The 14,857-nt window shown below is 37.8% G+C and overlaps 1 protein-coding gene across 1 annotated transcript in view; it reads left to right on the top strand.

Moving 5' to 3' along the window:
- The first annotated feature begins 2,353 nt into the window (after nucleotides 1-2,353).
- The window catches only part of LOC122306339 (protein FAR1-RELATED SEQUENCE 5-like), a 28,309-nt gene continuing 15,805 nt past the window's right edge, over nucleotides 2,354-14,857 (top strand). The window contains exons 1-2 of the mRNA XM_043118769.1: nucleotides 2,354-2,475; nucleotides 2,554-2,614. Of these exons, the coding sequence (XP_042974703.1) occupies nucleotides 2,354-2,475; nucleotides 2,554-2,614 (183 nt within the window). The remainder of the gene's footprint in view (nucleotides 2,476-2,553; nucleotides 2,615-14,857) is intronic.

Consider the following 14,857-nt stretch of genomic DNA (forward strand, 5'->3'; position numbering starts at 1 on the left):
CCAATGGAGATCCGAATAGTCTCAACGGGCCTGGAATGAGTCTTTCTCTTCTTCCAGCCTGTTGCGCTATTTTCAAGCATTAAAAATACTTATACCTAACAATTCTCAGTTTCACTTCTAGGTAGAGAAACCACTTACAAGAACTGAAGAACTCTTATCCATGTGTTTTTCTCCTCTACCTTGTCTTTCCCAAATAACAAAATAAACTACCCATTGCTGACACACACAACACAAAAAAAATGGTTTATTTACTTTATGATTACAACACGATACAATTGCCACCGTACAACACATCCATGTAACACCTATACATAGAACACACATTAGTCCACATGGTTCTCATGTAGTTTATTATAGAAACTATGGGTTGGGTTTACGAGCTCTTCCAGGCCTATCATATTTTATTTTGAAAATTTTGGCCTATAATTTGCCCCAATTGTCCTCAAAGTAGGAAAATGTTGGTGTAACAGGTCAATATTTCGTCATCATCCCTTGCTTCTTCTTTCTCCCCCACCCCACAAGTTTATTTTTTTGTCAGCTTTGTCTTTTTTAAGGCCATGATTTTGGATTTACTAAGAGAGGAGAGACACTAACTATTGGCAAAGAGAGAAGCAACAGATGGGGAGGGAACGAACTTGAGGAGAACATGAGGAAGTGAGAGAGAGGGCTCAGGATTTTGATTTGTAATATGAGATCCATGATGTGGCCTCCAAACCAGGATCGGTGTGCGGTGTAAGAAACTTCAACCGGACGATAAATAGATTTTCTCTTCTATTAAAACTTCTACATTAAGTCTAGGCCATTTTCTTGTAATCTATTATTGTCTTTTATGTGACTTGAATATCCATGTCATTTGTAACTATGGGAAGATTATCCAAAGCATTAATTATATGGAAACTTTGAATGCAAGCGACTTCACGCAGCCCTTGCGCACCCCGTCTACTTGGCAATCCACCCACAAAAGAAAACGGTATGTTTTGGTCTTGCAAAATGAGGGGTTCGTGGGAGACGAAAAAAATGGGAGGGGGGAAATTTCATGAAATTAAATGAAATGGTGCATTTTTACCTTATCCCAATTCTCCTTCCACTTCCCCTGTCATTTGTCTTCTCTCCTTCACAATCGCTGACCCTAGCTGAAGAAGCCCAACCCAAATTTTCCTTCACCTTCCATTCCATAGCAAACCCTAGTAAAAATTCACACACGATTGCATACCCCGCAAATGAGCCCTAACTCTCTCTTATCCATGATCTGCCGTCCTCTCTCTCTCTCTCTCTCTCTCTCTCTCTCTCTCTCTCTCTCTCTCTCTGTGTATGTGATTATGTGATAACTTTAGGTTGATTAAGTGTGTGGGATGTGGAAGTTCAGTATTTAATTTTTAGTTTTGCTATGAATTTTTTATCAAAATTTTATTCTTTGGGTACAAGAATGGTAATTCCTGAATAGCAAATACACAAAGAGACATATGGTAAATACGTAGAGGATGGTAACCATGCATACATGATCTGAGAGAGAGATCTGTCATAACATGCTAATTACTTAAAATCATACCATAGAGATAATTAATACATATTCAGTTATACTAAAATTAATAGCTATTAATATTATTTAAAACTCATAAAATATTTCTTGATTTTCTATTGAAAGTATAACATAATAATTTTATTCAAATCAGACTAAATAGACAAATGGACTACTAATTAAAATAGTGGCCCAATAGTATACTTTAAAATATAATTTAAATCCCTTAAATATTTCTCTAAGAACATAAATCTATGGGCTCATATTTATATAAGTAAACTTGGCCTAACTTAAAATCAAACCTAGCCCTAATTAAAGAAAGCAACCAACTTAGAGTACTATCAGTTCTAAAAGAACAGATTGAACCTAGCACATGGTAAGGCCCATCTGGACATTCTCATATCATAAAAGGCACCAAGCCAAATGGGCCTAGGGCCTAAAGTTCTATTTTAATTTCAGATAAGTGAAGCCCTATGTGTGGAAAACACACGGGCTGTGAAGGTAAAAAAATAGAGGCTCATGAGAGAAGCCTCATGTGATAGAAGGGGCAACTCACCGAGAGAGGTGACAGGGTGCAACGGTGGCTCTGGGTGGCTAGAAGTGACCAGCAACATGTTCGGGTCCATTGGGCAGTGGTGCAATGAGAGAGAGAGAGAGAGAGAGAGAGAGAGAGAGAGAGAGAGAGAGAGAGAGAGAGAGACCAAGATCTGGAAATCAAGAGGAGAGAGAGATCCCATCGGGAGACTTACCAAAAAGGAGTGGGTTCAATGGGGTTGGGATGGTTGGCGATTTCTGTGGTGGCTGGGAGGTAGTCTGACCTCCATATGGTTGTTGATGGTGGTTGTTTGCTTGCTGTCAGTGGAGAGGGAGAGTGACGGGGGAAGTTTTAAGGATCAATGCACTTCATGGAGGCAGAGTGGCTCACCAACGACGTGCTTTGTGGTGGTTTCGACAAGGTAAATGTCTAGGGTTGTGGGTTTGCTACGGTGGGTTTTCTCTATGTTGAAATGCTTATTCCTTCTTTTGCTATGTAGCTCTAGTTTGAAGTGTAGGAGAGGCATGGTTTCCTGTGGATTTTATGGGCAAGGAGAAGGGGTATTGCGAGTCATATAGAGATTGGATAGAGTTTGGAGTTGGGAGTTAGTTTCCAATTAAGAAACTATGCAACTAGGAAACTAAATGGATCACTGTAAAGAAAAGTAAACTGAGAAGATTGAGGCGTGAAGGGTGAAAGGATGGATCCCAATCGTATGAGATTACAAATACTGAAAGGATAATGGTTTGAAATGTTTGAGTTGAAAGTTAAATCCAAATTGGGAAACTACTCACTTTGGAAACTAACCGAAAAATAAAAGAGGCGTATAGTTTAGTTTAACAGTACATCAATCCTATTCAAAATACATTTCTACCTCAAAACATATCTAATAATAATAATAATCACACTTTGGGGTCTGGATGTTAAAGTATTCTATTGTGCAAATAACATGCTGTGAGCAAAGCTTCTCCCTACAAATCAAAAGACAATTTTGCATTCAAAATCATAGCATTTAACATATCAACTTGTATCTTATTTTTTCTTTCTGCTAAACCGTTTTGTTGTGGGGTATAGGGTGCACTAGTTCAATGTATTATGCCATTCTCCTCGCAGTACAAAGAAAATTCAATAAGAAAATATTCACCACCCCTATCACTACAGAGTATCTTAATTTTCTTTTCCTTTTGATTTTCAACAATAAACTTATAAGATTTGAACATATTGGAGGCCTCATCTTTACTTTTCATCAAGTATACATATGTATATCTTAAAAAATATCAATAAAAGTAATAAAATATCTATTGTCTCCTCTAGTTAAAATACTATTTAGTTCACAAATATCAAACTGTACAAGTTTTAACAATTGTGTATTTCTGTCTGTTTTAGGAAAAAGTTTCTTTCCTGTACAAGTTTTAACAATTGTGTATTTATGTCTGTTTTAGGAAAAAGTTTCTTTGCTGTACAAGTTTTAACAATTGTGTATTTCTATCTGTTTTAGGAAAAATTTTCTTTGTCATTTTGCTTGAATGCAAATTTTACATTTAGCACCATGTCCATGATTATATGGAATTAAACTATGTTTAGACATAAACTTTAAAGATTTAAAATTCAAATGTGCTAAATGATTATGCCACAAAGTATAAGACTTAACAATATAAGTAGAATTAGAACTTATTTTTATTAATACTTAGTTTATATATTCCATCACAAGAGTACCCTTTTCCAACAAACACTCCTCCTTTGTAAAGAATTACATTATCATACTCAATTATGGTCTTAAAACCCTTCTTACAAAGCAAATTTGTAGATACAAGATTTTTCTTTATTTCTGGGACATGAAAATCATTGATAAGAATAAATTTCTTCTCAAAAGTGAATTGAAGTTCCACAATTCATTTTCCTACAACTTTTGCAAAGTTGTGATTTCCAATTAGTATTACATCTGCTGCATCTTCATAATTTTTTAATTGAGATATTTGATTGCAAAGATGGACGGTAGCGCCTGAATCATACCATCAGTCAGATGACTTGGCTGTTGTAGCCATATTTAACTATGTAATCGTGCTAATATGCATTTCAGAAACCATGGCCACAATTTCTGAAGTCTCATTTTTTATCAGATTTTCACTATTAGGATTGCCCTTTTTTTTCTTGTGTTTATTCTTGTAACTGCATTCACGCTTAAAGTGCCCCTTCTTTCCACAATTGTAACAAGTTTTTATTTTCTTGGACTTGTCACCATTGTTGGAAAAATCATTATATTTTTTCTTGTTTCCTCCAAAATTACATTGAAACTTCTTTTTCTCATCAACAAAGTTAACTTTATAGCCATTTTGAGAAAATAATTTCTTATCACGAATTCGAGTTTCCTCTTCAATTCATAAATGTTTTTGAATTTTCTTTATTGTGAAATCTTCTGTTGTGCACATAAGTTTCTTTCTATAATTATTCAAACTTGGAGGAAGTTTGGCAATAATAGCCCCAACTTGCAAAGGCTCAAAAATTTCAACATTAAAATCTCGAAGTTTATTCACCAAAACTTGCAATTCATGGACTTGATCCATCAAAGAAGTATTATTATTCATTGTAAACTCAAAACATTTCATAATAAGGAACTTATCTGTACCTTGCTTTTTTATTCTATACTTGAATTCCAATACCTCCCGAATCTCTTTTGGTGACTTAATTGATATAAATAAGTCGTAGAGATGATCAGAAAGTGTATTTAGAATGTGCCATCTACATACCACTTCATCTTCTTCGAACTTCTTACGATCTGCCTTGATTTGATCATTATCGTCATATTTGGGTTCTGGAAGTACTGGCAAATTTGAATCCAAACATATAAAATCTTCAATGTAGTAAGAATGAACATCAACTTGTCTTTCTAGTGAGTAAAATTTGTTCCATCAAACCTATCTAATTTGACAAAGTCTTGATTCATCATCTTGAAAGTTGCCATATCAGATTCTGATCCCATTGCGATTAGCACCTTAAAATTGTTGAAGAAATTTGTGTGAATACAGTAATCTGAAAAAATAAATGCCACTTTGAGGCATGTAGAACACTATCTTTAAGGTGATAATTGCTCCCACTCAAAACAGTTTACTACCGGGTTACAAGCAATTCACCTTCAGGATACAATAAAGTCACCAACTACAGACAGCAATTTTGAAGTTTTTCCTTTAGAATTTCTCTATAAAATTGTGTAAGTGACTGAAAAAATGAGAAAATGGAACAAATAAATTCATAGGTCTCATCCTCTATTTATAGAGAATGAAGTGACACCATGTGAAAAATCACAACTCTTAACTTGTGACTTTTCAACTGATAGCTATAATTTAAAGGTCATATTATTTCATTTAGAGACCAAAGGACATGCCTGGTCAAGTGGCTAGACACTTCCCTCCCTAAAAGGGAGGTCATTGGTTTGAACCACAACTCTTCAACATTTATGTTGAAATTATTTTGAAGCATTGCACCCATTCAAGTGGGTCTTCACAAGGGTCGATTCTGCCCATGTGTGGTGCCTCTTCGGCCCACACATCATGTCTCTTCAGCCCAAACGGTTTAGCCCATGCATGGTGCCTCTTCAACCCAAGCATCATCTCTTTTCGGCCCAAGAGTGGTGCCTCTTTGGCCCAAGTATTGTGCCTTTTCGGGCTTGGTCAACGCACCCCTTGGGCTATTTCATAGCCTTGTTAAAATTAAAGAATCAAAATATAGCCAAGGTGTTTTGACCCTCTTCAACATTTCTGTTGAAATTATTTTGAAGCATTGCACCCATCCAAGTGGGTCTTCACACGGGCCAGTTCGGCGGATGTGTGGTGCCTCTTCGGCCCACTCATTAGGTCTCTTCGGCTCAACCGGTTTAGCCCATGAGTGGTGCCTCTTCGGCCCAAGTATCACGTCTCTTCGGCCCAAGCATTGTGCATTTTAGGGCTTGGCCAAAGTGCCCCTTGGGCTATTTCATAGCCTTGTTAAAATTAAAGAATCAAAATATAGCCATGGTAATTTGAACCCATAACCTCTCATTTGAAACAACACACTCGTACCCCTGAATCAATGCATCTGTTTGAGGTGGTGGTTCATGAAAATAAATAATAACTACCTTTAGCCGATTTCTGTATTCCAAAGATTTTGGATTTGTCGACTTAGAGAATTCTCATTCGAGTCTGCATATCCCATTTATCCCTATATTTTGGGGAAAATTTTAAGGTTTTCAACAAAACCCTCTCCCCATCCCAATCCATATTTGATGGATGAAGATTACGGTCTGTACAGAAATTCCCAATATTTGGGGAACGACTATATATCCTCATCGTTCCCTAGCTCATCGCTGTCTCCTTCATCTCGCATCTTCTTATCTCTCAACAGTTGGCCATTCCCTTGCAATGCAGCCACCAATGAGTGCAGCCTCTCCATTGGTAATTTTTGTAAGTGATACTCGGTTTCTACACATTTTCTTCTAATTCTCTCTCTCTCTCTCTCTCTCTCTCTCTCTCTCTCTTGGAAGTCTGTGAGAAAACTCTCTCCCTTTTTCTGCCTCCCGACGCGATGAAGACTTTGTCTCTCTCTCAGATTTGTGTCCTCCATGTTCGTAAAAAAAATATATATATCACATTTTTACACATTTGTTTCCTCCGTGTTTGTCTCTCTCAGAAAACCCTACACATTTCAAGCTCTTTTTGTTTTTCTTTCTTCTTCTCAGTTTCTCCATGGCTATGGGTACATGCACCGCTTCGAGCAATTTGATCTGGGGCTTCAAACATTTTGTTCCTGAATTTCAATTTTAATGAATTTCTTGTTTGCTCTGATATGATTTTATGGATGTTTTTATTTTTGGTTGATGGATTTGATTTTGAACGTTCTTGTTGATCTCAGTTTTGCTTGTTGCACTGGATAATTGTTATTGTATATGTATATTTTTGAGTTGTTAACATGAAATTGATGTATATTTCCGAGTTATGAGTTGTAGTTGTTATGGTCTCGGTACTGTGTGATTTTCACTGCCATGTTATTGGGTTGGTCTGTACAGACCCATTTCTTAGTTTTGTTTATTGTCTGGAAAATGTTTTTTGCTCGTATGAGTCTCAATTTTGCTTGTTGCACTGGATGATTGTTATTGTATATGTATATTTCTGAGTTGTGAACGAAATTGATGTATATTTCTGAGTTATGAGTTATGAGTTGTGGTTGCTATGGTTTCTGTGCTGTGTGATTTTCATTGCCATGCTATTGGGTTGGTTTGTGAAGACCCCTTTCTAAGTTGTGAGAATCTGTTGGTTAAAAATTGGATTAAATGGGTGTTGTTGGGTTAGTTTTCACTTGTATTGGTTTTGTATTGCTTTTTCCAGGGTAATTTGTTCTGTGTTGTTGGGTCTTTTACAGTGTTTCATATCTCTTGATAGAGGGGGTTATTATTAGATTGTGATGATGGTGTTATAGTGGGGGTTAATTCACAAATATTAATGGGGGCCCATTGATATGGTGGGGTAATCCTCACCCGGATGGCTATATTGTAATTTGTGGTACTTTCCACAAAAGGCAATCGGGGTTCAAGTGAGGTTTTATAGACATTCGATGTTGGACTCCTCGATTACGCATGCTATTAATTTTTCTACCATTCTAAGCCCCATTTATTTATACATTCGATATAAATAAACCAGATAGGAATGCTCTTGTTTAGCATTATTGTGATTTGCATGCTATTTGGTTGTTGCTTTGTGTGAATATGTAAAGTGGTCAATTATGTTTCATTGCTTTGTGCTATGTCACTACTTTGTATTATGTTGTGATAGAGAAGTAATATGTAAATTAAACCCCCTCGACTGTGATGATGACAAAGCTTGGTGGGGATAGAGGAAATTTATGGTCATTTCCTCAATGGCGAGGTAACCCGGAAGGCTAACGCAACAGGTTGTTGCAGCTATTCGAGGGTGGCCAAATTTCCTATATGTTACCATTTGGTTCCTGAGCCGAGTACAAAATCATTCCAAACATTATACTTTTTTAGAGATGGATTCACAAGACCCTAGACATATGTACTTCACCAACTTCCTAAGTTAAGATCCTCAACTAGACCATTCTTACTGTGGTCAAAATGGAAACTCCCCTATGATTATAGTGAACTCTCCACCCCTACCCCATAACGATTCTATTGGCGTAAGGTAATTAGTCAGGGGTACGAACTTCACCCTCGAAAAAGACAAGTTACTTGTCTCTGCTTGGCTTAATTGTAGCCTTGATATTGTCCAGGGAACAGACAAAAACACTCCAAACTTTGAAATTTTTTTTTGCATACTTCCAGCAATTTAAAGAAACCACAAATGACTGGACTATAAAGTCTTTAATACATTAGTAGTCAACCATTCAAAAGGCAATAAACAAATTTTGTGCAAAACTAGCCTAGGTTGAAAGTTCGAATCAAAGTGGCATGACCAAGTAAGATAATGTAGAATATCGATACTTTTACTTGTTTTACACAAGAATTAGTTTTTTTGTGTATTGGTTTAATTTACTTTTTTTTGTTTACATATATAACTAAATAATTATGTTAATTATAAGAAAGTAAACATATTTTAAGAGTTGAGATTTTTGCGACTTGTTTTTATTAGAATTGAATATGACTCAAGTATTTTGTTAAATTATAATATATTATTAGTATTTAAATAATTTAAGATATTAGCATTCATTGATTTTCATATTAAACAGAATATTTATTTGATTATTTCCTACGGTATGAATTTAATTAAGTGAGATATTAGGACATGTTTTCCTAGATAGATTTAGTGACGTTAATACTCATATAGGTAATGAGCTACGAAGTGAAATTTAGGAAGCAGCACAACAAGATAAATAATTTGATCACAAATTAGGATCATCACAGTTTGACTTATATAAATTATTATTAAAGTCAATTATTTGACAGCCGTTTTTATGTACCACGCATGTCATGATTATGCAAACATGTCATCCAACATAGCATATGATCATGTCATTCTGCATCATGTGCATACTCAGAAATTATAATTATATATGTATTATGTCATGCATCTCATGTCCATAAGACATATAAGCTATCTTAAGCTCAAGTGCTAGATAAAATCATACCAGCTAATCAGTTAATTAGATGGCCATTTAGATGTATGGTATCAATGTAGTTTAGATCAGAGTGGGTGTGCAAGCCCCAGACTCAAGCGTGATCCACCATAGTGTGCCAAAATATTATCAGTGACTCTCCTTACTATAGCGGGATGTGGGGTTGGTGCACAAAATCCCACATAGGGTTTAAGTGTGTTAGCCAGTTAGATCAATTAAATTAGTCAAATCAGTTAAATCAATCAAATAAATCAAATCAGTAAGTTAATTTAGATAAATTAAGACAAGTCATGCATAGCATAAGCATAAGTATGATCAGTCATGTTTTTGCGCTCTTAGCAAGAAAACTTTTATGAAAACCTTACATTTATTATGTTTATGTTGTGATGCATTCTTACTGAATTTTTGACTCATTTTAGTTTTATTTCATGTTTTTAAACCAATCAGGTGAGGATGATCAATATGAGCAGATGGGCCAAGCTTAGATGGAGCAGTTGAATGTAATGTTAGCCTTTAATTATTCATTTAGTTTGAAGTTATTAAATATGAGATCTTTTGCCGGATTTATTTTATGGAAATTGCGTGACACTCCTAGGCTACAGGAAGGGGGTGTTTGATGACTTGCAAAATTTCGTATTGCAGATTAATAAAGATCGCTCGAGCGGAAGCTTTTGGCCGCTTGAGCGAATTCAGGCAGATTCAAACTCTCGACTGCCGCTCGACAATGAGCTCGAGCGGGTTGCGGGAAAACAAGATCGCTCGAGCGGAGGCTTTTGGCCGCTCGAGCGAAGTCAGGTAGAGTTGAACACTCGACGTGCACTCGACAAGCCGCTCGAGCGAATTTAGGCAGAGTCGAACGCTCGATGCTCGCTCGACGCCTTGCTCAAGCGAATACCATATTTTTCCAAATCTAGGATTTTCTGCCGTCAAAGCATATAAAAGGGATTTTTCACCATATGGCCGTACCTTGGGACTGGAGAACACTTTTGGGATAGGAAAACACAGCTAGAAGGATTCAAATCATCTGTTTTGGAGAGGAAATTCCATATATTGCACATACGTTGGAATCATACACGAGCACAGACGGGAGAAAAGCATTGAAACATTTCCTTGAATTTTTGAAGACTAGTTGCGGCTGCGACGAGTATTTTTCAGCGTTTATTTTCTTCCAATATTCTCAAAACAATTATGGTGAATTCGTTTATATTGAATTCTCTTTCTAGCATGAGGTAAATTTTATTTATTCTAGGAAAACGATGTAACCTAGTTCCGAACTATGCTTGATTGTCTATGCTAATTTAAGGCAATTCTCTCTTTGTTTATCTGATTTATTCTGAATTTATTACTTCTAATTAACTGACCATTGATTAGATGATATTTAATCTTGTGATTTGCTATCGAAAGAGGGAATCATATGGTAGATCTTGAATATTTCAGCATAGGTAAGTATAGAGATCGAAAGACTTGTATGAACCTATGTAGTAATTAAATCATTGGTCTTATTGCTTTCTTGATTATTTAATTTGCATATTCTTGTGTGAATTGATAAACAAGAATAATTTCCAATTGACTATTGAAAGAGGCTTTTGGATGAATTAGAGATTTGCTAATAGACAAAAAGAATTAAATTAAATTAGTTGGATGAATAAATCATAGTGAAGAATTAGGTGAAATTGATTTCCTAGAAGTTTTCTTTCCCATTAATTTGATCTTCGAACGTCAGTTTTATTTCTGTTGCGTATTTCTCTTTGAGTCAATTTTAGTTTAAATTGCAACTACAAAAATCTTAGTGATTCCTCTAGATAAAATCGAGATTAGTATAATTTTGGTCTTTGGCAAAAGTAAGGTACCAATCCCTGAGGACGATACTCTTCTTATCACTTTATTATAAAACTATGATACTGTACACTTGCAGCTTTGCACCGGTCAGTGTTACAACATTTTCTCATCTTGAGAGTCGTTGCTTCAAATACAAATGGTTGATGAGTGACTTCCTTACATACAAGCTCTCAAGTTTCTACCAAAGACTAGCAGCAGTCTCCTCATTAGTAACCTCCCTCAAAACTCTATTTGTTGTCGTAGTAAATGTGACGCCCCCAAATCCCCACATACGGATACGGGAAAATCGAGATGTTCGGATGATGACAACACGGATCACCACTCTATCGACGAGTGCCAAGTGTGTGTAAAAGTAACAAATGTGCACGAAGAAACATACAGTAGATAGCAAAGTCATAAACTAAGTACCAGAATTTTTTCTTAGTTTAACACAAAGCTGTTCAAAACATACATAATAAAATATTACAAAACACAAATATAGTTTCAAAGCTGACTGTAAAGCATAACTCCAACTCAGAACTCCAGCGGAGCCGCATCCTCGGGCTCAGCCTCCTCCTCTTCCTCGAACTCTGCACCAAAATCTACGGAACCAAAAATGATGCCGCAGGTAAGTAAAATCCAAACACCACTAGATAAAAACATATAAAACTCAAACAACATGCATGAAAGAAAAGCCAATGCACATGTCCCGTAAAACCATGTTTTTCCACGCACGCTAAAAACTCATTTGGCCCAAAAACATTACCATTAAAACCATTCCTTGCCATTATCCCAGATGATGGCCCAAAATAGAAACCACCATTTTCGCAGAAAATGGATCACATGGCCTCAAAACCAAACCTCGCCATTTTTCTCGAAAATGGCTCGTAACCAAAACCATAAAATCGATCCAATTATACATGCACCATAATCTCTCATAGGGATCATCCGCATACTCTGACTCTGTGCCACACCGCAGGTAATGTCTACGCGTGTGACACCTAAACGAGCGATGCCCAGAACTCGTGCCCAGCGCATCCCTGGTCAGGCCATTCTCTAGTCCCCACCACTCTAGGGACCACAGAGTCGACACGAGTGACCAGAGGAGTTCCACCGAGATATTGTCCCATCCCGACTTGGTGTCGTGATACACACGCACCCGAAAATCCATTTACGCCAACAAAACATGATTTTCTTAATTTAAATAAAATGCACGTGCATGCACCATGTAAATGCAACCACAAGGCACAAACCAACCAACCAATTATAAATCAACAAACCAAGCAACTCCGTCCTCAATCCATCTGACCCCCGAACTCCTCGGACTCAGTCCGGAATCAACTTACTAACAGCAAATATTTATTGTAAGAGCAAAATATATTTAAATCTAAAAGTAGAGTTTGAAAAATACTTACAGCGCTATACGTTATTTTTCAAAAGCTCGCGGCATTGCAAAAGGCGGAGGTAAAGTAACGTAATAGTGTATTTTACACTGTGGCCGTGGGTAATAAATTACCCACTTTTGAACGGGGACAAAACAAGACACAAAATTGATAGGGAAGGGTCTTGAGATGTTTATGAAACTAAAGGAAGTGAGTTTCGGCCGTGAGTGGCGGTGGAAATGGCGGTGGAAGGCCAAAAAGGGGCTGAACGAAGTTGAGCTCGTGGGAGCTGCTCCGGCAATGGATCGGGGCCTAAATTGGATGGGTTAGGAGGGCAAGAGGTAGATGAAGAAGTTGTGAAGAGATGGTGGCCGGAGGTGGAGCGACGGCGCCGGAAAAGCTCAAAAACGGTGTGGCTTAGAGGAGCTCGTGGCGGCTAACGATAGTTCGGATGGAGGTGAAACTTGGTGGGGATGTTCACCGGTGGAAGGGAAAGAAAAATGGGTGGGTGGTGTAGGCCACGCCGCCTGCGAGCAGCGTTTCTAGGCTGAGAAAACAACTGGCGACAGAGAGAGATATGAGGGCTGGTGCTGTGACTTCCAGTCGTGCGTGGCGGGTAACGACTGGACGGATGGCCTTGAAAATTGGTGGGGGTGATCACCGGTGGGAGGGGAAGATTTTGGTGGGGGTGGTGTACTACACGGCGGCCGGACGGCGGCGGTCTGGGCTGGTCAATGGGCGGCGACGGGAAGGGGAGAAAAGGAAGCAGCGTGCGCATGAGGATAAGAGAAAAAGAAGAAGAAAAAGAAAGAAAGAAGAAGGAAAGAAAAGGGAAAAGGAAAAAGAAAAAGGGAAAAAGAAAAAAAAAAGAGAAAAGAAAAGAAATGAGGTCCAATCCTCACTCCGGAATCCAAAAACCGATCCGCCAAAAACAATTTTAAAAATCATAAAACGACTAAAATAAATTAAACACAACATCAAATAAACTAAAACCAATTTAAAATACAATAATTTAAAATAAAAGAACTATTATATTAATTAAATTAAAAATAACTCCTTCAGTGAAAATACACGTAAAAACGGGTCATCACAGTAAAGCCCCCATCTTGATGCGCCACAAACAGAAGTTGTTCTGATTGTCAAATTCTCCACTTCAGTTTGCCATAGCCATCCCCAAGATAGAGCCTGATGTTCTGATACCAGTTTGTTGGATGAACCGGTTAGCAAAGGCTAATTTAAAATATAATGGCAGAAGCAAACAAAAGAAAATTTGACAATCACACACAGAACACCAAGATATAAATGGTTCGGCTCAATGTGAGCTTGTGTCCACTGTCTGGATTGGTCTCAACAAATTCACTATTAACAAAGGTGGAGTACAAGTGATCAATCACAAAATCCTCAATTCCAAAGCCCTAATACACCCAATGAACTTTCAGGATTATTCACAAAATGATTATCTCTTTATAATGTTTGGCTGCTAAATGAGTTGAAAAATACATAAGAAAAGCATGTATTTATAGTCCACAGTGTGAGAAGCACTAAAAATAAACATTTACTAGAGCGAAGCGTCGAGCACGTGTTGAGTGGACGTTTAGGGTAGGCACTCGCTCTAGCTAAGTGTCGAGTGAAATCATGGTTTGGCTTTTTGCTCGATGTGATGACCCGCTTTCACTTGTATTTTCGCTGAAATGGTTGTTTTTATTTTAATTAATATATTAGTTTATTTATTTTAATTTATTGCGTTTTAAATTTGGTTTTTAATTTATTTGATGTTGTGTTTCATTTCTTTTAGTTGTTTACGGTTTTTAATTTCGTTGCGGCGGTTTAGTGTTATTTTCCCGGAATGAGGACTAGACCTCATCTTCTTTCCCTACACCTCCTTTCCCTTTTTCCTTTTTCTTTTTCCTTTTTCTCTTTTCTTTTTTTTTTTCTTTTTTTCTTTCTTTCTTTTTCTTTTTTTTTTTTTGTTTTCTTCTTCCTTTTCTTTCCTTCTCCCCGCGTCCGTCGACCCTCTCTCTCTCTCCTCACCCACGCCGTGCGACAGCCCAAACCCCGACCCATCGCCGTCCGGCCACCGTGCGGCTCACCGCCGCCACCGTTCGACTCCCCTCCCTCCGGCGCACCTCCCCACCAATTCCCACCTCCATCCGGCCGACCGTTTGGCCTGAAAACCCCTTTAAAGCCTGCACGGGTTTTGCTTCGATCCGCCGCCGTCGCTCCACCTCCGGCCACAATTTCTTCACCACTTCATCACCGGTCCCTTGCCGTCCTAACCCACCTATTTTCGGCCTCCAACGACCACGGGCTAGCTTTCCTTTTTGGGAAATCCGGCCTCTCTCCGGCGTTTTCGCCGCCACCCACGGCCAACCACCACTTCCAATAGCTTCACAATCATCCCTAGACCATTCCCTATCAATCCCAAACCCTGGTCTGTCCCCGTTCAAAAGTGGGTATTTCACAACCCACGGCCACAGTGATTTTTCACTGTAACGTTGCTTT

Source organism: Carya illinoinensis, chromosome 4 (genome assembly GCF_018687715.1).
Source record: "Carya illinoinensis cultivar Pawnee chromosome 4, C.illinoinensisPawnee_v1, whole genome shotgun sequence".
In the NCBI taxonomy this organism is placed as follows: Eukaryota; Viridiplantae; Streptophyta; class Magnoliopsida; order Fagales; family Juglandaceae; genus Carya; species Carya illinoinensis.